Source organism: Xyrauchen texanus, chromosome 32, assembly GCF_025860055.1.
Source record: "Xyrauchen texanus isolate HMW12.3.18 chromosome 32, RBS_HiC_50CHRs, whole genome shotgun sequence".
NCBI classification, from domain to species: Eukaryota; Metazoa; Chordata; class Actinopteri; order Cypriniformes; family Catostomidae; genus Xyrauchen; species Xyrauchen texanus.
Window position 1 is genome coordinate 17854154 of NC_068307.1, and position 24740 is coordinate 17878893.

The window sequence follows — 24740 nt, forward strand, 5'->3', positions numbered from 1 at the left end:
ATGTTAAAGATCAGATATGTTCTAACAGGCTGTGATTGGGTGCACACCATTTTCTCTAAAAGAGTTTCACCCAAAAATGAAAATTCTCTCATCATTTACTCACCCTCATGCCATCCCAATGTGTATGACTTTCTCTGTCCTGCTGAACACAAACAAAGATTTTTAGTAGAATATCTCAGATCTGTATTTCCATGCAATGCAAGTAAATGGTGACCAGGTTTTTGAAACTCCAAATAGGAAATAAAGTAAGCATAAAAATAATCCATTAGACTCCAGTGGCTTCATCAATGTCTTCTGAAGTGATCCAGTTGGTTTTGGGTGAGAACAGACCAAAATATATCTCCTTTTTTACAGTACATCTTGACAGCAGTCTCCTTGGCAATCATGATTTCAAGCTCAATTACTATTCCTATAGCGCCATCTAGCGCTCTGTGCATGTGCCAAGCACCAGGAAGTGTAATCGAGCTTGAAATTATGATTGTGCAAAGATACTACAATGGCAAGGTGTACGGTGAAAAGGGAGTTATATTTTTATCTGTTCTGACCCAAAACAAACTGGATCGCTTCAGAAGATATTGATTAAACCACTGAAGTCGTATGGATTACTTTCATGCTGACTTCATCTCCTTTTTGGGGGTTCAAAGGCCTGGTCACTGTTCACTTGCATGGACCTACAGAGCTGAAATATACTTCTAAAAATATTTTTTTGTGTTCTGCAGAAGAAAAAAAGTCTTAACAATCCTTTTATAGCAATTATTAGTTGAATAGATTCATATAATATTGTGATTAAATAATTCAAAATGCATAAATCACTCTGCAGGTAAAGAGGTTGTGGGATCCAACAGCGTCTGTCTGAATAGAAATACACAATTAAGTTCAGATTAAGTGTTTTAGTATATGTGGACAATGTATGTGAGCCCTTCACAATGTGAAAATAAGTGTGTTTTTATTTTATTTATTTATTTTGTGACTGGGCAAAAATTGTATGCATAAACCCAAGTAAATAATTGAAACATTCCAAAATTCTATATGATCACATATTCAGTCTTTATCACTCACATGCTTAGTGGAGAAGCGTAGAGAAGTATCCTCACCAAACACAGCTGGAAGACATAGTGTAGCTGCGTTTTAACTGTAAATGTATGACACAATGAAATTACATTGTGTAAATGATTGGCAAAAATAGATATAAAAAAGAGAGATAAAAGTACTTAAAACACACATAATCTAAAAAATAGATTTTAGGCAGGCATATGCTGTTACCAGAGCAGACAATTAATCATACACCGGGTGGGATGATACCTGAAATCAGCCTTTATCAAGCAGTGACAAAACCTGTTGTCTGATAACAGGCATAGTTTCATTCATTCTGTGATTATTATTTAGGTTATCATAAGCACTAAAGTTGGCCCATCAGTCTCATTCCCTGCAGAGAGAGAAAAACAGATGTCATGAGCTCTTGGTTCCATCTTCATGAATTGTCATCGCCCGTAGGACGACGTTGTTGCCGGTGATGTCTGGTAAGGACCTGCCTTACAGCTGGCCTACAAGCCCTCAGTCCAGCCTCTCTCAGCCCATTACAGACAGTCTGAACACTGATGGAGGGATTGTGTATTCCTGGTGTAACTCGGGCAGTTGTTGTTGCCATCCTGTACCTGTCCCTGAGGTGTGATATTCAGATGTACGATCATCTGCAGGTGTTATTACACGTAGTCTGCCACTGCGAGGACGATCAGCTGTCCTTCCTGTCTTGCTGTAGCGCTGTCTTAGGCGTCTCACAGTAACATTGCAATGTACTGCCCTGGCAACATCTGCAGTCCTCAAGTCTCTATGCAGCATGCCTAAGGCACATTCAACGCAGATGAGTAGGGACCCTGGGCATCTTTCTTTTGGTGTTTTTCAGAGTCAGTAGAATGGTCTCTTTAGTGTCATACATTTTTATAACTGTGACCTTAATTGCCTATTGTCTGTAAGCTGTTAGTGTCTTAATGACCGTTCCAAAGGTGAATGTTCATTAATTGTTTATGGTTCATTGAACAAGCATGGAAAACATTGTTGAAACCCTTTACAATAAAGATCTGTAAAGTTATTTGTATTTTTACTAAATTATCTTTAAAATACAGTGTCCTGAAAAAGGGACGTTTCCTTTTTTGCTGAGTTATATATATTTATATGTCGCTGAAACATTTCAACCATAAGTAGTTTTAGCAGGAAAGTTTTCAGTTTTCAGTATTTCATCAGTTAACATCCTCAGTTCATTGTCTGTCTTGAAAGGTTAGGTAACCTTATAAGAGCTGTTTTATTCTACACGGGAGGTTCCCTAATGGGGGCTACTATGTTAGAATCATATGACCAGCCAAATACTACACTCAAAGATGGTTCTTCATAGGTTCTTTACTGACCTTAATAGTTCTATCTAGAACAATATCTTCCTGAAGAACCCTTTTATGCTAAAATTGGATGTATATATGTGACACTTTTATTCTACCCAATCCGTACGAGACTCGAACCTAGGTCTCCAGCGTGGGAGGCAGGTGCTCTAACAATGAGGCTAAAGGCTACAGCTGGCAATCCCGTTACATATATATCAAGTGTACCTGTGGTGACAGTCTGTGTAGCTGTTGGTTGAGCTGCCAGGACTCCAGTGCTGTCAGTCAACCAATGACGAGGTGGCTTTGAAATATTTTATTGACAGATACAGTATATTCAAAAACCAAAAGGGTGGGAATAAAGAACCCCTACTGCCCAACGCAAAGAACCCTTTCAGCACAAAAGGGTTCTTCAAGAAGATATGGTTTTAGATAGAACTATTAAGGACAGTAAAGAACCTTTGAAGAACCATCTTTTTTTAGAGTGTAATACAATGATTGTAACATAATAGCCCCCATGAGTGGACCCTCCCCATGTAGAATAGAACAGGTCTTATATGGTTACCTAACCTTTAAATACAGACTATGAACTCTGATGATGTTAACTGATGAAATATGCTTCAGTTTAAATCGTGTTTAATAATGGAATTCTGGTAAAGAACTATCATACTCATTATCCTGAAGAGAAATGCTCCATCAATTAGAGAATTGCAGACCACCAAGCATGCCAAACAAGTGCTGCAGTGACTACCCACTCCTATAACACACTGTGAATGACACAATTGAGTCCTCTGCCTACACTCTCAAACTACTCATATATTTGTAAATAAGGCAATTAGGCATATATTTGCAATAAATCTAAAAAATATTAATTGTTTCTATACTTATCAATAACTTTAAATCAACAGCTTGTGTTATTTTCTGTAATTTTTAATTAGATTATGTAATATGCAATGCTTTTAAATCAGACTTTTAAGATATGCCCTCATGAAAGACAGTAAATACACAGTCTTGTACCTTTGTCTTATTTCCGATTTTCAAATGATCGTTTTGTTACAAATCAAAATTTGTCATGTTGTGATTCACCTCGAAGCTGGTTGGTTTAGATCATGGCTTAGCACTCTTTCATGAAGGATTTTATGAAATTCCTAACGAAGAAATGTATGGGATTAATACTTCAGGAGACAAGGCAGCTAAAAAAATGGGTGGGCACTGATGCGCACTATAGCGCCCCTTGTGGCGATGCTGAGAATGCGACATGTACTGACACATTATGGAATGCTACTATGCATTAAATCAATCTAGTGTTTATGGTCTTGCATAGAGTCTGTATCATGCCATAGAGAGTCAAAATATTGAGGCATTTGTGGAGGAAAGAGAGGAGAGATAATACATGATAACTAATGCATTTACTCAGGGCCGACCCAAGCCTTTATGAGGCCCTAAACAGAATTTGATTTGGGGGCCCATCGGTGCCGCCAATACGATTGAGTATTGTCAATGTTTGATTATTTGCACACTATAAATCTAATATTGCGTTTTTGTATAATTACCATTGTCCTTTGAGATAATGTATCACAAAAATGTGCTCTTGGGGGCCCCCTGGTGGCCACAGGGTCCCTAAGCAGTCGCTTAGTTTGTATATGCCTTGGGCCGGCTCTGCATTTACTGAATGTTAACAAATGGAACCGTATTGTAAATTGTTACTGATTGTTAATAATAAAAAAAGTTTTTATTGAATTATTTTAGGTAAAAACTGATGAGACCTTAGAAACACCACTGCTGCTGTCAGGGGAACCCGTGGGTTTGTGGGACCCTAGGCGAAATTATGAAAATGGGGCCCCTGGTGTGAAAACCACTGCAATGCGATGAGCAGATTTATTTTAATAGAAATCACTCAGAAAGAAGCACTATATTGTATAGCTAGGTAGATGACAAATAGCATGTCCAATAGTTGTTGTTTTCTTCCCCAACATGAAGATATTAGGTTAAAATACATGCATGCATAAGGGAATATGTGTATTTTAGGTGCTGTGACGACGACTCAATTTTATCACCTTATTTTGATCAACTTTCAACCTTTTTCTAGAAGTACAAATAAAACAGTGTCTCAATTAATATGAGGTCATGGAAAAGGCAAGTATGATCATTACTGGGTAACATTTTACAATAAGGTTTGTATTAGGTATCATTAACAACATATTCTCCAATAACATTTTAAAGCATTTATTAATCCTGGCTAATGTCAATTAAAAAAATACAATTATTTGTTGTTTGTTCATGTTAGTTCATATTGTATTAACTAATGCTAACTTATACCATTTTTTATGTTAAGAATGGACTAGTATATGTTGAAATGAACATTAACTAAGCTTATTAAGTATTGTTCATTGTTGGTTCATGTTAACTAATATTAACATATACAACCATAAGTGTTAAAGTTACACAATTTAAGAAAATGCTGTTTAAAATAGATTTGGATAGTTTTAATAGTGTAGAACACTGCTGACAATGCTTGGAATTCCATTTCAACTACCCACATATGTGTACATGTTAATTTAGAGCAGCAAAATCAATGAAAACAATTTGGCCGGAATGTGTGCGGAAGTGAATAGAAGTTAAAACATCAGGGAAAATCAGGTCATTACAGCAATACAATTTTAAACAGGGTCTATAAACACAACACCTCAAAATATACATTTGTAAACAAATGTAAAGAATAAAAACATTCCTCTAAGAGAGCTGAGATCTTTGCAGATTGGAAGGTTTGGTTATTTACAGATTAATTTCTTATATGTTCACTCATTTGTTTTTTGCGTCTTTATATCGAAAGTAGGCCTATCTGAATTCCTTCCCCAGTAGATTATTCTTGAGAAAACGTGAAAAGCCGTAATAGTTTGACTAGCGCTGTTTCTGCTGTCCTTTACACAAACTAAGCCTCAAATAGCCACCAAGCAATATTTCCTTCATTTCTGACAGGCTTGCATATTATTCAGCAAGGTGTGCAATCTGTGTATAATAATACTGTGAAAAGAAGCCGTGCTCTATTTACCAGCAATGTGTTGCGTTATGAATAAATTATGCTGATTAGTGTGTACTGATTAGCTTTACATCTTGCCGATTTTAGATATACTGCTGTTATTTAATTTGTTTAAGTTATTTGCCTTTTAGTGATTTCAGAGCTCATTTTATACTTAATATGTTGTTTTTAGTTTTCACCATCATTGTGATATGTATGTTAAATGATCAGGTCCATGCGTTGATCATTCTCTTCTATGAGTGTTCAATATAGAAACCATTGGATGTCAGAGAATTAAAAAATAAAAATTCAACAATGTTTTTTAATACAGTGACTTGTTTGTTTACTTTGCATGATATTGGGCCTTCACCGATCCCCCAGACATACAATGGCCCTAGGTGGTCGCCTGTTTTGCCTGTAGGACAGGCTGGCTCTGGCTACCATTTAGAACTAATCTGAGAGCTATTGCAGTATTGTCACTGCCATTGTAAATGACTAAATGAGCAGGCTACATTGCAACTATGGGGTGCATTATGGGATAGTAAAGGGCCATTCTTAGCTTTTGTCCTGAAGTTGCTGATGGTAGCTGCATTACAGCATTGTATCCCTGCTTTCAGCACACTAACACACCTACACATTCACGCACTAAAACTTTGGCTTGAACAAAACATGAGTCACCACAGATACACTTTGGGCTTTTGCCTCTGAAGCTGAAACCTCTTGAACCACATGTTTAGGCCTTAAACTGTAAATAACACACACAGCCATATTGTAGGTGGAGCTTAAACAGTTCAACTGAGCCCAAAACACAACTTTTATGGGTGGTAGGTCAGGAATTTGTGTCAGGTCTGACTGATATGGGCTGAATCAGGCTGTCACCTGCTGCTGTACTGAAGAGGTGGGCTGGGCCCAACTTTCACCATACATTTCATCGCTTTTAGATACAATTCAATTCTCTCCTTGCATGAGGGTTCTGAGGATGAGGTGAGTCCCTAAACAATATCTGACTTTGAGTTTCAAACCAATCAATGTAACATTTGATACTGTATTTTAGCAATAGCTGATAATATGCCTCTATTGTTTAGTTGTTTTGTAATCTAATAAAATTATTGATTGTGCATATGTGATCATATTACTTTTATATGGTACATACTTCATTTCACTCTTTCCTTTTTAATTTACACTTCCTCTTCCTCAGATTGGATTGAACTGATTGATTGCTAATGTCGTCCTGTGAAACTCAAACAAACAGGCAAGCAGTCCTGCGGCATTAACCAGCTCAGACGCACACAGTTCAAGCATGTTCAGGTACACTCCTCCATGGCAGGTGCTGTGCAACAGCATGGATCATGATTTTAAGGTAAGATTACCTGTACAAATTCACACTCTGAGCACTTGGTCCTAATAAAGTGCCCAACGTGCTCTTCTGCTGTTTTAGCCCATCCGCTTCAAAGTTTGACGTGTTGTGCATTCTGAGATGCTATTCTGCTCACCACAATTGTACAGAATGGATATCTGGGTTACTGTAGCCTTTCTGTCAGCTCGAACCAGTTTGGCATTTCTCTGTTGACCTCTCTTATCAACAAGGCATTTCCGTCTGCAGAACTGCTGTTCACTGGATGTTTTTTGTTTTTGGCACCATTCTGAGTAAACTCTAGAGACTGTTGTGCGTGAAAATCCCAGGAGATCAGGGTTGGGTTGCACCAGCTGTGCGTAAGATCTCACATAAGTTGGGAAGTAAAGTTCACACCAAAGGGTTAGTAACTACTAGTTACTAAGTTACAATATCATAACTACTAGTTACTAAGTCAGTGCTTAATTTGGTTGCACCACATGTTCTTAAGGCAAGACTTAGCTAGCAGGTTGTAAACTCTCCGTAAAATAATGCATAGTTGCATAATATGACATTTACCTAAATTAATCCAATAAGCACCCTTCAACTTTCTGCACAGATGTGTTATAAAGTTGTGAATTTCAGTTTGACCCTGTTTATTAATGTAACTATCAGCTGTAATAAATTATATCCCAATTAAAATACAATATGTAACAAAAGTAGATTTGATAAATAGTATGTTTGCCATATGAATATATATATATATATGATCTGTATCTAAAATAAATAAGGGGTGATAAATATACACTGATACAACAGGCTCAAAAGACAGACATTTATTCATTTTAATATCCTATATACACTACCGGTCAAAAGTTTTGAAAGTTTATTATAATTTTTTTTCTTCACCTTTTAGAATAATAGTAAAGTCATCAAAACTATGGAATAACATAAATGGAACTATGGGATTTATGTTGTGACTAAACAAAATCCAAAATAAATCAAAACTGTGTTATATTTTAGCATCTTCAAAGTAGTCACGCTTTGCCTAGAATTTGCAGACATGTACAGGTGCATCTCAAAAAAAAATTATATCGTGGAAAAGTTACAGTTACAGCTCATGGATATCAAAAATCCAGTATCTCAAAATATTAGAATAAAGAATTTATAATACAGAAATGTTGACCATCTGAAAAGAATGTTCATTTATGCTCTCAATACTTGGCTCCTTTTGAACGAATTACTGCAAATAATTATTGGCCAGTGGTCCAAAGTCCTCTTTTTAGATGAAAGTACATTTTGCATTTAATCTGGAAATCAATATCCCAGAGTCTTGCGGAAGACTGGAGAAGTGCAGAATCCATGTTGCTGAAGTCCAGTGTGAAGTTTCCACAGTCAGTGATGATTTGGGGTGCCATGTCATCTGATGGTGTTGGTCCACTGTGTTTTCTCAAGTCGAGAGTCAATGCAGCTGTTTACCAGGAGACTTTAGAGCACTTCATGCTTCCGTCTTCTGACAAGTTTTATGGAGATGCTGATTTCCTTTTCCAGCTGGACTGGGCACCTGCCCACAGTGCCAAACTACTAGTAACTGGTTTGCTGACCATGGTATTACTGTGCTTCACTGGCCAGCCAACTCGCCTGACCTGAACCACATAGATAATCTCTGGGGTATTGTTAAGAGGAAAATTAGAGACACCAGACTCAACAATACAGACGAGCTGAAGGCCGCTATCAAAGCAACCTGGGCTTCCATAACATCTCAGCAGTGCCACAGGCTGATTGCCTCTATGCCACGCCGCATTGATGCAGTAATTCATGCAAAAGGAACAGTATTGACTGCATAAATTAACATAATTTTCAGAAGGCAGATGTGGAGCTGAAGGGGGCGGGGCCGGGCTAGAATGTCGCGCGCCCAGTCCCCAATCAGCCTGATGGGGCGCGAGGGATAAAGGCGGCCGGTGACGACGGTTCAAGAGAGAGAGAATTACGGGCATGTCCGTCGTGTGTGTGTGTGTGTGTGTGTGTGTGTGTGTGTGTGTGTGTGTGTGTGTGTGTGTGTGTGTGTGTGTGTGTGTGTGTGTGTTTATGTTTGTGCTTTTGGTTTAAGTTTAAGTTTCCATTAAATTATTATTGATATTGACAAACCGGTTCTCGCCTCCTCCTTGCCCATCTTAACCCCCTTACAGCAGACATTTCTGTATTATAGATTCTTTATTATATTTTATTATATTTTGAGAGACTGGATTTTTGATTTCCATGAGCTGTAAGACGTAATCACCAAGATTACAACAGAAAAAGGCTTCAAATATTTCACTTTATGTTTAATGAATCAAGAATATATGAAAGTTTCCCTTTTTGAATTAAATTACGAACTTTTCCACGATATTCTAATTTTCTGAGATGCACCTGTAGGCTACTCTTGACATTTTCTCAACCAACTTCTTGAGGTACCTATTTTAAACAGTATTGAAGGAGTTCCCATCTATGTTGGGCACTTATTGGCTTCTTTTCTTTATTATTTGGTCCTCAATTTCAAAAACGTTTTTATTTTATTTTATTACATTTTAGTTTTGTAATCAAATAAATTAATATGGTGGCATAATTATATTGTTGTCTACAAGTCAAATTTTAAACATTTAAGCATAAGCCATCGGATCAAAATATTTTTAAGATAATGAGAAACAGTTCAGTCAAGTGTTTTGAAACTTGACACCAGGCGACGCACCACCGTTAGATCGGTTTCATGCTGAACAGCTGCCAAGAAGTTTATATATATATATATATATATTTTTTTTTTTTTAAATGTTCTCTCTCTTGTAAATGTAAACGAGTGTAAATGTCAATATTATAATATATGTCTAAAGGATTGAAGCCTGTCATGCATTGCATGAGCTTATTGATGTCATTAAATTAGTCTGCTTTTTTATTCCAATCATATACTCCTTGTCTAAGGCTTCCGTAAATATTTTGTTTATTCTTAGGGTTATGTTCTACCTAGGTTTAATGGTTCACCGCTTAAATATTTAGTAGTGCATAAATTGTGACAGTGCCCATTTATGCCACAACAAGGCTAAGTTGTAATTTACGTATAGATGGTGCAACCGGCCCCAGCAGTTAAAGAAATCAAACCAGCCCGTCTGGCACCAACAATCATGCCAAGGTCGAAATCACTGAGATAGCATTTTGATCACAGTTGGTGATTACATAATCACATGAATTAGTAGAGTACAGTTGTTCCTAATAAAGTGCTCCGTGCGTGTACATACTCAAACTGATTGCATGTTATGACGGCAAAAATAATTATTTTAATCAAAAAATTAAGAACAAGCCTTTCACTTGGATGGATGCTCTTGAAAACATACAATTCTGCAGAAAAAAAAAAAAAAATAAAAAGACAGAAACAGCCAATGCTGTGTCAAAGTTTTTTTTAACAGTCTCATGACAACTCATTATAATAAATGGCAGTACAGGCATCAAATTTTACCTTGCCTCCTATCCAACACTTTATTTTAAGGAATAAAACTTTTGTGGAAAAAATGTGGTTACTCATTCCATATTTATTTATGCAATACAAATGACTGATTTATGTCACTAACCTCAAATACTCTGCCCTACTTCATTTTTTCTGTGGTACACAAAAGTTATTTTCCTATTAAAGTCATGGTTAGGTTTAGGGTTTGGGTAAGGAGTTAGACTTTATTTTTATGTTTAGGTTTGAGTTAGGTATTAAACTTAAGATAAATCAAAATATCATTTTATATATATATAGTTTATGTCCACTAGATGTCAGGATTGGCATTTTTTTTTTTTCAGAAACTTTTGTGGACAAAGGGGGATGAACTCTCTGTCAAAGTGTTTTGTAGATGCTGGGCTATAATCTAATAAAGTAGTCACATTCTTTACTTTTATTGAGCTACTCTGACCCCAGAAATTCTTCATCAGCTCTTTGCACTTCTCACATCACATGTTGAGTTTAAACATTAATTCTAGGTGCACTGTTATAATCCTCACTTCAATTAATGTTGTTTGGAAAGTAAGATAATCTCTCAATGAAAAATCAGAGCATCATGTCTGCAGGCAACAAGACTTTTATTGCATTTAATTATATAATAAATGTTGATACACACAATTTAAAATGTTTTAATTCTGAGTAGAAATGTTTCAGTAACGAACTTTGCCAAGTGCCTATTCTTTCAAAACTGGATTTGATGTTATATGAGGGTGTGTATACATATATTTTAATCCAAGCCTCAGTTACCCTTTCTTTGTGGGGCTTATTTTTCATCCTCGATCTATCTGTCTTTTGCACTCCTTCAGTCTCGCTGTGGTGTGTCTATGAATGCATATGTGTGTAACAGGGGGGTTAAAATGGGAAAGGAGGAGGCGGAACCGGATGAACCATTGAAGTATTATTTAATGAAAACTCATACACGGGGCAGCTGCATGTGGAGCTCTCTCTCGAACTGCTGCATCTGACTCGTCTTTATCCCTCTCCTCGTCTGATAAGCCCGATTGGGGGCCGGTCATGCACACTTACGGCCCAGCCCCACCCTCCTCCTCGTCACAATGTGATGTTAGCTGAACTTTGTCTTTCTGAGAGTTAGTGCAGTAAACACAGTAGTGACTTCATAGGCAACACTACAGGCTCTCGCTCCTCTACTGGTGTCTGAGGTCAGTGTTTGGTCAATTATTTTCATCTGAAGATATACTTGAAAATCTTGTTCAATTAGAATACATATAGAATAAATTGCTCATGCTATTTGTTAATTTGGAAAGATTTAAGATAATATCAGAACTATGAAAACATCAAATGTTGTATTGTAATAATATAAATGCTTTTATAACACAATTGTTTTTTTCTATGGAGTTTATTTTATTGTCACTGATGATAAAGGTTGTGTCAGGTTGAATCTAACTTTTAACTGTCTAACGACAATTATTTAATTGAGCAATTTTGTCAGAAAGAAAGTGAAAGAAAGAGGGAAAAAAATGAGAGGGAATATGGTTTTACATTATTGTACTTAGTCTGTTTTTTCAAGTTTACTACATTAGGAGTATATATCATAAAATTGGCTGAAGTCGTTATACTTCATTAAAGCTGTAGTAGTGTTTTTGGAAGACCCTGTTAACAGTCTGAGCCAATCAGCATAGGCAGAGCGGCAGTTCCAGGAAACTGGCCTGTTGTGACTTTATCAGGGGTTCACAGTTCACCATGTCACACATGGACACCGAATGGCAGTAAGCCTATGAGCAAAACTCCCTCACAACTACGTAAGCTTGTCAAAGGGGTTGACAGTCTTATGTACTTGATGCGGTATCAAGCCCAGAGAAAGGTTTTTTTTCTACAGTGATAAATAATTTTTATAACGGGAGTTTTGACTATCTCTCTTTGAATAGGAAGTGAGTGGCAACTATTTAAAGCTGTCTAATCATCATTTGAAGAAAGCCTTTGGCTCTTCAAATATTTTATATTAATTTCTTTTTATATTAATCGGTCATCAGAAAAGTTATTCAATCTTAATGTAACTGAAAATAGAATTTGTTTTAGTGGAATATAAAGTCTATGATGCTACCATCATTTTCTAATATCAAGCAAATGTTTTATTATGGAGGACAATATGTTTTTTCATCATTTTCATTATTGACAATTGATTTTATTACAATTCTATCAGTTGACTTTATTATTTTTCAGAACAAATATAATTGTTTGCTTTTTAAAAAACAGAATTTCACTGATCTAACATTGGTAACCCTCAAAATGATGAAGACAATTTATAATTTTTTTATCCCCTTTTCTACCCAATTTGGAATGTCCAATTCCCACTACTTCATAGGTCCTCGTGGTGGCATGGTTACTCACCTCAATCCGGGTGACAGAGGATGAGTCTCAACTGCCTCCGCTTCTGAGAATGTCAATCCGCACATTTTATCACGTGGCTCATTGTGCATGACACCGTGGAGACTACCAGCATGTGGAGGCTCATGCTACTCTCCGCGATCCACGCACAACTTACCAAATGCCCCATTGAGAGAGAGAACCACTAATCATGATCACAAGAAGGTTACCCCACGTGACTCTACCCTCCCTAGCAACCGGGCCAATTTTGGGTGCTTAGGAGAACTGGCTGGAGTCATTCAGCACAACCTGGATTTAAACTTACGACTCCAGGGTTGTAGTCTGCATCAATACGTGCTGAGCTACCCAGGCCCCCAGTAAATATATTTTTTTGCGTAAATACCATAGTTACTACAGTGCAATTGTTTTAACTTGGTATTAGCCACCTCTCATCAACAAAAATAAATGCCAATTAGTATTTATTGTATTAGTGTTAATTAAAGGAGACTTTTATGCCCCTTTTTACAAGATGTAATATAAGTCTCAGGTGTCCCCAGAATGTGTCTGTGAAGTTTCAGCTCAAAATACCCCACGGATCATTTATTATACCATGTTGTAAATACCTTTTTTAAATTCCTGCTTTATATTGACACTCATTCACAAAGCAGTCCAGTGTAAAAGGATTTGCACAAACATACACACATTTTTGTATGTTTTGGGGCACATTTCCTTCAAAAACAAAACTTGTCCTCTGTGTCTTCAGTGGCTCTGATGCCGGGAGTCTTATGACTTATGTTCACTTTTACAGCCAACAACAGAACACTTATGGCACTTACAAAGCTGAGACATTATTCTTCTAACTGTATCTGCTCCAGCGTGGAAAATAATGGCAGACTATGTGTAGATCACTCTGGGGATGATCTATGATAAAAAAGGGTGGAGTCCGTCACCAGTTGTGGGCGAGGCCTGCTCTAACATGACGTTGCGTTAGAGCAGAAACGAAACCATTCATTTTGACACACTGATTTTGATTAATAGAAATATAAGAAAGAGGAGTGGGTGGACTTTTAACAGGGTGGTTGTGTACACACACTGCCGACTCACATTTACGTTCAAGCACCATGTAAAAGTGAATTTTGCATAATAGGTCCCCTTTAATTTATAATGAATTGACAGAATGATCTTGAAATCTTTTTACACTGTCTGAAGGATATCCCATATTAACTTATTGACGTCTGTTGTAACTATGGTATTTTGGTGAAAACTATGGTTAACATAGTAAATATCTGTAATGCAACAAAGGGTGATTCATTTGTAGTTTCTATGGTCATTATAAAACTACCACAGTTAAAATAAAGTTACGCTACCATAGTTAAGGACAGGATGATCAGTCAAGAATGCTTTGTCTGTAACTACCTGTAGTTTTATATTTAAATCAAAGATAATTAGAAATATTGATAAATGTTATTTATATTATACATTTTAAAGGTGTTCTGTCTAGCCTTTGATGCTCAGAAATTTAAAACCTTGTGTGTTTTATACTGAAAATATTTAATTGGCTTCACTAAGGCATTAAACACAATACTGTAAATGTTGAAAATCTAATATTCTGCATGTGGTCCAGTAGAAAATCTGTTTATATTCTCTCTTTTTTCCCCCTCCCAGAGGCAGTCATCGATTGTGAAAGACAACACATATAATGCATGTTCACACCTCTCAGGAGAGGAGCACGCTGTGATTTATTCCCATCATTCTCTAAGACCTCCACTCCCCAGGCCAGCCCAGGACCATTTATCACCCAGAGTCCCAATGACCAGCAATCAAAAGCGCTGGGTGATAAAGCCCTTCTCCCCTAAGCTAGAGCAGTCAGATTTGCGCTCCATACTGAGCCCTACTGGCCAACCAAAATCACCAGAGGACACATTGAGCAGCAGTCGAGACAGTGACTCTCTCAGTTTCAGATTCAACAGCATATCCATAACAGGTATGCAACCCACTGTGATGCTCTCATCAGGGAGTGGTGAAAACACTCCAGATGTGGTGGTTCAGGCCCGGCAGGTTGCAGTGTCTGAGGATGGAAGTGAAAGTGATGACTGGAGGCCCAGCAGCCCCAGCAATCTCAGTAGCCCTGGAACCCCAAGCAGCACAGGCTCTCATGTTGGGTTCTATTCCTTTGTAGATGACCCAACCAGCCTAGAGGCAGAGATGAATGAGGCCTACATGGTTTCTCCTGAGAGACTGGCCAAACTGAACACATTGAAGGAAAAAAATTCCTTTAAGCTGCAAACGTACGCAGAGGAATCAAGACCTGGAAGACTATTTCAAGAAGCTAATGGAGATTCCCCTTACATAGTTGAAGATCCCATCACAGTGCATAAAGATGTTGAGGAAAATACAGACAGAATGGAGATAATTCGGAGTCAGGCTCCAAGGAAAAACCCTGCCCTCAAAAAACAGTGGAGTGCCTTAGAAAATCTGCACCTTAGTAACACTCCCCAAAGACTTCTGGATGGGTTTAGTCTATGTTATAATCCTACAAGTTCAAATGCTCAACAGGCCAGTGCTGAGCCTGGTGCCATAGATAATGAGCAAATTGACTTTAATGCTGCACGTAAGCAGTTTCTAATGATGGAGCAATCAAAGCAGAACCCATTCCTACAGAGTGCACAGCCAATCCCTTACTCCCCCAAACCAAGAGGAAGAACTCTATCCTCAATGGCCAGCATCTTCACATCAAAACAAATAAGTAAAGAGGAAAGCCCTAAGGAGAATCAAGTCCGACTGAGACAAGAGGCAGAAAAGCCAACTGTAATTATTAATGCGTATCCAGAAGATGGAGTTCAGAGTGGTGCCATAGAAGTTGCTTCCTCTGGCCTTGGTGACCGAAATGGAGGTTATGCAAGTGATGGAAGCATTTCAAATGATCCCATCATTTCAGATATGGGTAGCTTGTCAGTGCCTAATGCAGGGGAGACTCCCATTGAAAGGGAAATCAGAATTGCACAAGAACGAGAAGAGAACCTACGACGATTAAGGGGTATCTTACATAAAGATCATTCTGAGATAGTGGAGATCAAGACCAAGCCAATTCTGTTCAAGTCATCTCCACAGCTGAAGCCTCCAAAAACCAAAGAATCAAACAAGGTGAGTTTCCTCATTCAGAGAGAGCTTGACCTTGAGAAACGACAACAGAGCCAAAAGGTTTCAAGCCTTCATAACCAAGAGCATCAAGGTGAAGCACAAGACGAGCTGATTACATCTGAGTCACAACCAGAAGTTCCAATCACATCTTTAAGGACAATTCCCAGAGAGAGTCCCACAAATGATCTACAGCAAAGAGATGTCTCTGTGGTGGACATATGGACTGCAGAGAAACCTGTACTAATAGATGACGTTGACCTTCCTGAGTCAGAGGAAGTTCTTTCACCTTGCTGCCCCCATCGACATCCAGACAAATCTATTTTTCAGAGAAACTACAAAGAGAGCAGCACAACTGAAAACCAAGATGTAAAAGTCCATATTACTGCAAATCCTGATGAAAATATCCATTCTAAAGTAAGGGTTTTTAGAGAAAATGTATTTGAGACACAAAATAGTTATCTAAGAACAAATAAAGTGCCATCCTGTATTGTGCAAAATGGCAACAGCATGTCAGAGAAGGACAGATTATCCTCTCCAAATATTCTGTTCCCACTGGAACCCAAAAAAACGTTTTATACACCTACATGGAGGTCTCACCTTGAACGCACCAGTTGGAGTCCCCAAATGCAGAATGCCCCAGACAGCATCCGCCAAGAAATCGAAGAAGACCTTAGGCGAGAACAGGAGCTCCAGGAGCTGAGAGAGTCAAGTAGCCAGTCTTTCTCAGTACCCATCTCAGCACCCATGACTCCAGTGCTAACTTCTGTTGAATCCAGGTCCCTACCAACCACTAGTGAGGAAACGCTTTCCTCAACACAAACTTTACAGAAGTACATGCTGGAAGATAATTCTGTACTTCCAGAAAAAAAGAAGATGGATTCAAGATATTCTTATTCCTGTAATCTGGACACTTCCACTGTCTCCCAAATATCCATGGCAGGTATAAATATTCTCATTACACTCAAAACATTATGGAGTTAAACATAAGCAAGGGGGGCCAGCACACAGGCTGTTGCCAGAAAACTGTCTTTCCTTCTTTATAGTGTATTGGGAACATGCATTTCATAACTTCCTTGTGTTCACAGATAACTGGTTAACTTTTGTGTTCAATGTTTATGGATATCATCAGCACCAAGGAATGCGAAAGAATTGCCAACTTAATTCGTTTCTGAACTTTGTCCGTGACATGGCATTATGCTTCACTGAAGAATGATTAATCATTTACTATATGGATGTAAAAGCACTTTAAAGTTAAAGATTGCATTTAAGACAATCAAATGCATGCATGTTATTTTTGGTTTTCAAATTTAATTCTTGCTGGTGGTCCAATATTAGTGTACATATAAACTGAGAATGAATGTCAGGTCACAGCGCACTATATCACTACAGTTAACCTTAGTAAAGTTAAAACTACAGTTCAACCGACAAATAGTGTGCTCCGATATACTTTGTGAAAAACATGCAATAGTATTCTGATGTAGGGTTTACACTACAGGTATCACAAGTCTACAAGCTCCATGTTTACTTGTCAAGTATTAATTGAACATAATTCATTGCATATCACAAAGTGCAGCAAAATAGTTTTATGACTGGCAGAAGTGAATGAATCATAATCTCTTTGTTTTATACTGTTTATCTCTCCAGATAAAACTCCACCGTTGTTCTCATCACGGCTCAGTTCCAGACTACCCTCGGTGTCCATAATGACACCCCAGCCATGGGGCAGCTCAAAGCCCATGCCCCCTACTCCTTCCTGTGTAACCCCCATCAAGCCCTTAAGCCCACTTGCTGAAGTACCCTCGCCTCTCACTCAGAAAGGTTTGACGGAGACATTGATGAAAGATTTTGAAGACAGACGGGTTAAACTGAAACTAGAGGAAAGCGCAGTGAGTGAACTAAATCTATTTCAAATTTAACACCATGTTTCACTTAGAAGTTTGAAATAATTAAACTTTCAAAGCTGAAGTGTGTAAATTCTACTGCACAACTCTTATGGAATCACAAAAATAATCACTGTTTTCCAAAAAAAATTCCTGAACCCTCTCCTAATCTTCCATTTATCATTGGTTGAGCTAATGTTGCGATGACAAGCCGGTCAGCAAACTAAAACAGACAATGTTTTCATAGAGCTACATGGCCACATTGTTTACACTTTTGAGGGAAATCAACCTTAGAATGTCTTGCTAAAAGCTATCTCTGTTTAAGTTGGAATGAAAGTATTATAATATTTAAAAAACTATACACTTCAGCTTTAAGCTTAGGCACTATAAATGAAGATTATTTCAAGTTCCCTATCGATTCCGTTCCCTCGACATTGCTGTAAGCACTATGGGGAAGTCCTTCTAGACTACCTTGTTGAAACCCTTATTAAACCACGCCAACCGTTTAGGCATGCAGTTGGCCTATCTAAGTGGGCACTCAGTCACCATTCCTTCAGAATTTTCTTCCTTCAAGACTAACTTCATCTTCATCTCAGAACCTTCACCATCGATATACACTTACAGCGGACAGAACTTCTCAGCAAGACACGAACAGGAAAAACTTGTCACCTGTGCTCAGCGCCTGCACCGAGAGGCTTTCCGCTGCTTACCACAGAGCTCCATCTGGAGTTATATGTATCTTGTTTTATATATATATATATATATATATATATATATATATATCCGACCCTCTATTGGAGCGCATGGCCTCATTACATTTGACGGCTCTGATGATGATGCTTGTCACTTGCAGCTTCAGGCAAGTTGTTCACGGAGGATTTTGCCTTCTCTTCCCATAGCGAGGGTGAAGAATGTTCACACTCCACGGACAAGGAGCTTCTTTGCTTGGTTGAAGAGCTCGATCTTGAGTGGTTCCCTCCAGAAGAGCCAGAAAATTCTCACCTGGATGAATGGTTTTTGCAAACAGGCATCGTCAACAGACCATGGTCTGTAGGAGTGCACCATTCTTCCCTAAGGTCCATGCAGAGCTCACAAAGACATGGCATGTGCACTTTTTGCACACTCATGTCGGAGATGCTGCCATCCTCACTAAAGTCCTCACATTGAGGAAAAAACCTACTCAAACATTCCCCCAGTGAAACAGGCGGTCGCAGCTCACCTCTGCCAAAATACTACCACAGGATGGAAATCCCGCCATGGCCACCCCTCCAAGCTGTGTCGACTGATGTGCACACTGGCCGGAAGAGCTTATACAGCAGTGTGCCAAACTGGTTCAGCAACCCACAGCATGTCGGTATTCCAGGTTTTTCAATATAAGCTCATCAAACAAATGGATGAGCAAGGCTCTGATCCAGAGCTGTTCAAAGAGCTCCGCATTGCTACAGATTTGGCACTGTGAGCCACGAAAGCAACTGCTCAGGCCATAGTCAAAGTGATGAGCAGCCTGGTGGTTCTGAACCAGCATATTCGGTTAACTCAGAGAATATGTGACACAGAAAAAGCCACCCTCCTCGACACAATGGTGTTGCTCAACAGTCTCTTGGCTTCTTAGAGTGCTTCATTGTGGTGCAAAAGCATCCTCAAGCGATTTAAAAATGTTCTGCCAAAGAGAAGTAGCACTTTCCCTTTCCTGGCATGCTCCTGATCTAATTCCGGTCGGCGCCCGACAAAGAATCAATTTCTCGCTACCCCAGAGCAGCCGAAAGCTACTGCTGAGCCAACTGTGAAGCCACGCAAACCGTGGCCCAAGCGTAAGCACCCGCTGTCTCAGTACAAAAAACGCACCGATGGAAAACTCCAGCCGGGCAGCAGAAATGTTCCTGACATACCCAGCCCCATGAAGAGGAGTCCAGAGCTCGCCATTATTCATGGGCCAAAGAAGACTTGAACTGAAGCACACAGTGTTTCTCCCCACTTCCCCATTACTGTTCATCGGGAACAGGACATTGTTCAAAATTTTGCAGTGTTTAACAGAGATTGTTTTCACAAAAGAGAAAAAAGTGCCTATTGTACAAACACGGGACGCTCAAACAATCAAAAAATTACCAATTCCTCTTCGTCCTCACGTTCATAAAACCCACACACTATGCTCAACTGCTTCCCTATGGTGAGTGACGCTCTATCTCCTATTGCGAGTGAATCAATAAGCCCGCTGTCTTGCTGCGCTTATGCTTTTGAAGCCCTCATGGGCATGTCAGACTGGGTGTTAAATATGATCGAGCATGGTTATACAATTCAGTCAGCTACTTCGCTTCACTGGCATTTTGCAATCTATAGTCCGACCACAAGATGCGGTAGTGTTGCGTGCGGCGATTCACAAACTCCCCATCAAAAACGCGATAGAGACTGTCCTAAACTGTGACACACAAAGCAGGGTTTACGGCCATTATTTTCTCACTCCGATGATAGATGCCGATAGATTTTGAGATTTGCATTCGATGGGACTACGTATCAATTCAAAGTCCTTCCTTTCGGTCTGTCTCTGGCTCCCTGCACATTCACAAAGTGTATCGATGCTGTGCTTGCCCCATTGAAAATTAATGGTGTGCGTGTTTTGAATTACCTCGAAGATTGGCTATTACTAGCCCAATCAGAGGCACTGCTAAACGCACACATAGATTTGCTGCTTTGCCATCTGAAAAATATGGGTCTGATTGTCAACTGGGTGAAAAGCACACTTTTCCCCAGCAAGCAAATCTCCTTTTTAGCGGTTTGTCTCGACTCCGTAAGCATGCGCGCGCACACCTGCTGTCTCAGTTCAGAATGGGGAAAATATTTCCATCGAAGTCATTTCAGAGAATGTTGGGTTTATGGCTGCAGCATCTGCTGTCATACTGTTATGTCTGTTACACATGAGACCTCTCCAGTACTGACTCAAGCAGCACGTTCAACATGACCCCTGGAGCGTCAGGCGCATGTGCACTGTTGTGACTTGCTGCTCAAGCACCATGGACTGCGCCAGCCTTCTGCCAACAGGATGTTATGCTGGGTAAAATTTTCAGAATAAAAGTGGTGACCACAGATGTATCCAACACAGGTTGGGGTGTGGTGTGTGATGGATACCTGACATTCAGCACCTGAACAGGCGTGGCACATCAACTGCCTAGAACTACTAGCTTTCTTTCCAGCTTTGAGAGCTTTTCATTCTGACATTGTTCTGATTCATTCGGACAGCACAATCGTTGTGGCGTACATAAATTACCAGGGCGAACTCCTATCGCCACAATTAATGAGCATGATAACACGCCGCCTAGAATGGAGTGGGTGTCATCTCCTCTCGTTGCGTGCGACACGTGTCCCAGGCCAGCTGAATTTCAGAGCGGATCTGTTGTCACGCCAGGCAGTGGAAGTCAACATATTCGTCTCCAGAGAACGCCGACTGTCCCCTCTGGTTCTCCATGTCCCAAGCCCAGCTGGGCGTGGACACGCTGGCTCACAAATGTCTGGAGGAAATTAAGTATGCGATTTCCCCGGTGTGCCTCCTTCGTTCGGTTATCATCAAAGCCTGAGAGGACTTGGGAAAATGGCCCAATCAGTCCTGGTTTCCGGAGATGATAGAAATACTAGACGGCACACCGTGGGAAATTCCGCTGAGGAGAAACCTTCTCTCTCAAGCACAATGCACGATGTGGACAAGCCAGATATGGCTCAGTTGGAGATGAAAACCATTTTACAGGCTAGAGCACAGTCCACGAGATGCCTCTATGCATTTAAATGGCACGTGTTTGCAAATGGGTGCTATTCACGTGGTAAAAAGATGGTGAATTGCCCTATAGCTGTGATTTTGACATTCCTTCAAGAGTGGCTGGACGCTGGTCTTACCTGGTCAACGCTCAAGGTTTATAAGGCGAATATCTCAGCATACCACGCCCTGGACGCTGGCTCTTCGATAGGCAGACATAATCTAGTCATAAAGTTCCTTAGGGGAGCGAGGTGTTAGAACCCCCCTCGCCCTGCTATGGTGCCAACTTGGGACTTGAATCTGGTGCTGAAGGCACTCACAAACTCCCCGTTCGAGCCACTGGAATCTGTTGAGCAGCGGGTGCTTTCCTTAAAGTCTGCACTCCTATTGGCTTTGGCCTCATTTAAACAGGTGGTTGACATGCAAGAGCTGTTGACTGACAGCTCATGCCTGGAGTTTGGTCCAGATCTGTCAAAAGCCATTATTAAACCTATAAACCTAAAACCTAAAACCTAAAACCGGCTATGTGCCTTATCAACAGGCTCAGGTGGTTTATTCACAAGCCTTCATTTCCCCACCATTTAATTCAGATGAAGTGCAATCTATGCATATGTTATGCACAGTGAGTGGTTTTATAACCTGTTCACAAGTCCTCTCTGTGTAGAGCACTTCTTACTTTCAAGCTGGTGAGCCCAAGCCCTTTTTACAGGTGGGCTTCCATCTATAATCAATACAGCCACCTAATTATATGCTGTTGAACTACTGGTCACACTACTACTACATAGTTTCATAATACAAGTGACTCACTCTTGTGCCTCAGTCAGAAAATTCGGAAGAAATGGTGACTTAGCGCCTGCTTAAATAGGCCAACTGCACACCTAAAGGGGCGGGGCTCAGACACCACTGCCAATCAGAAGATTGGCGTGATTGAATAAGGGTATCAACAAGGTCATTTAGAAAGACTTTCCCCATAGTACTTATGGCAATGTCTCGTTCCCTTCATCTCAGGGAACCTAGGTTACATGTGTAACCTGAGATGATTTATGTCATAATGTTGTTACATGTATGTAGGGAGACAACATGCTAGAAATTCTGTACTGACAGATTTTTTTCTCTTTGTAATTCATTCTTTCTTCATTGTTTTACAGTACGCCGGGATCCAACCCATTGATGCCATAAATAACGAGGTGAGATTTTGTTTTTCTTTAGGTCTAGTGCCCTCTATTGGATTTTGAAACAGTTACAGTTTTATCATGCTGTGTTACTTCACAACAGGTCGTAGAAGCCACTCGTGTAATAAGGCATAAAAACAATCGAGCCCTGCAGTGGGAGGCTGGCATGTACACCAACCAAGAGAGCAAATGAATTAGCACCAAGATGACAGAATGCACACAATGCTCATCCAGCACTGCTGATGAAATCATTGTGACAAGATCGACTTGATGGGCTGGTTTAAATTTCATATAGTACTTACAGGCACACCACACTTTAGTTCATCTCACTCTATAAATAAACAAAAGCAAAAGCCAAAGCCAAAGAAACATTCATGAACATGGAACATTGTTGCCATCTTTCTTACAGTTTAGTTGGCTGCTCAGAAATGACTGATGTGGTGAAACTAGGTATGGATAGCATCTTGCCTGCTTAGGGTGAATTGTATGCATTCGCTTCTGTAGGGATGCTCTGGTAGTCTGTCAAAGACATGCAAAAACGTAAATATCATTACATTTCTCCGCCCAGTGCTAACATTTTAAATAAAATCTCAGTTAAAATGAGAATGAAAGGAAATAAACACATAATTTATTCTTAAAACAAAACACATACAGATACACATAAATACATAGTATGGTAGTTTTTAAATCAATATAAATCTGTCACTTGAAAATAAAATATTATTTTGTACTGCAGATTATTAAAGTCACTGATCTCCAAATGCCCAGTGCTAAATGGACAGGCCAACCTGCTTTTTTATTTTTTAAGTAGAGTCACAGAGCCTGTTCATCTGTATTGATCTCAATGTATCAAAGTAGATTTTTAAGCCTTCATGTCTAACATTAAAAATATCAATAGAAGAACACTTATGATTCAATGAAGTTGTGACTTTTACAGTATTGCAAATTTGATGACAGGAATTTATCTTGAAAAATTACAAAAAGATAGTTATGTCACCACCACTCACAAGATTTATTTTATACTATGGTCTAAATTGTCTTCTATGTATCAAGATTCTGGTATGTTTTCCAAAAATGCAACTTGTACACTAATTCATGTGATTAAAGGGCTTATAAAATGTTTGATATTAATTGATTATTAATTAACAATAGTGGAAATTAATATCTGATTTCATTTAGACAAAAAGTTTCTTTTACAGTTTTGTAAATTATGTGATTTGTTGGGTTAAAATAGGTCCACAAAATCATCATATAGCTTTTTAAGCAGCAAAGATTATGTGCAATACAGTTGACTGTCTTGTTGGCTAAGATTTTACTTTCCCTTTAATGCACACAAGTACTTGGTGTTCTCTGATGTTCTGATTCCAATACTTTTTCTTCTAAACATGTACACGACAATGACACAACAGCGCCCTAATAAATACCATTAACACATGGTATACGCAGTGTTATTTAGTTAACTTGTTTTTCACAAAACATTTGTTTGGTAATTCAGTGCCAAAACATCATTAATGATTCAAATATTAGATATCCACCTGCAACATATTGTAGCTAACTATCTGAAATTTGCACTATCTGAGGATTCTTTTTTTATTTTGATTTAAAGGGATACAATTTATTTTGACCTTTTGATATATAAGAGGTCATTGTACTATAAAAACATACTGTAAGTTTCAGAACTGAAATCTTCCTCCTTCATAGAAAAAGAGCATTTATGTAAACCAAGCTGTAACAATGTCTTGATTGGAATTTGTGGAACTTGTGGCATCACAAGGACAAAATACATCTGCATATGCGACCCTATTTTTCCATCATTGGACCCTTAGCCCCTCCCACTGATGCTCAGTCTATCAAACAGTTGAAGAGAAGAGAGATGGGGTCTGTCATGTGAGATTCATCCAAAGTGGACTTACACAGGTTTATGTTTTTCTACATAAACATTCACAGACAGACGTCTTTGACTGCTTTATACATATCTCGGGCTGCTTTTAAAAGATGCAGTGTCAAGTTACTGTACATCTCTGAAGAGGAGAAGCTCTCTGTCATTCAGCTGCTGCCTTGCGTTCTTTCACCTATCTGTGCTATTAGTTTATTTAAATGTCGGTGTATGAAAACATGATGTAATGATACTGGAAACTGGATGTGTATGTGTCTACTTCAGCGAAGAGAGTCAATTACATGTTCGGCTCATATCATACTAGTCATTATACGATTCAAGCTTTGCAAAGGAATTGTTTTTAAAGGA

At 39.0% G+C, this 24740-nt stretch overlaps 1 protein-coding gene across 2 annotated transcripts; it reads left to right on the forward strand.

The window, feature by feature from the left end:
- Positions 1-6240: 6240 nt before the first annotated feature.
- On the forward strand, positions 6241-24740 carry misp (mitotic spindle positioning). Of its 2 annotated transcripts, XM_052101730.1 has the most exons (6): positions 6241-6372; positions 6587-6748; positions 14226-16641; positions 17346-17587; positions 22472-22510; positions 22599-24740. In XM_052101730.1, exons 2-6 carry the CDS (start codon positions 6689-6691, stop codon positions 22686-22688), a joined length of 2847 nt encoding a protein of 948 aa, XP_051957690.1. In that variant the 5' UTR covers positions 6241-6372; positions 6587-6688; the 3' UTR covers positions 22689-24740. The 2 variants fall into 2 exon arrangements, with proteins under 2 accessions (XP_051957690.1, XP_051957692.1); XM_052101732.1 differs by lacking the exons at positions 6241-6372; positions 6587-6748 and adding an exon at positions 11339-11395.

Bases quoted from the DNA above. Each gene is read 5' to 3' on its own strand.
- misp (XM_052101730.1), top strand. From the start codon at position 6,689: ATGTTCAGGTACACTCCTCCATGGCAGGTGCTGTGCAACAGCATGGAT. The intron at 6,749-14,225 runs GTAAGATTACCT...TCCCCCTCCCAG, and splicing joins GCATGGATCATGATTTTAAG to AGGCAGTCATCGATTGTGAA. The intron at 17,588-22,471 runs GTGAGTGAACTA...ATTGTTTTACAG, and splicing joins TGAAACTAGAGGAAAGCGCA to TACGCCGGGATCCAACCCAT.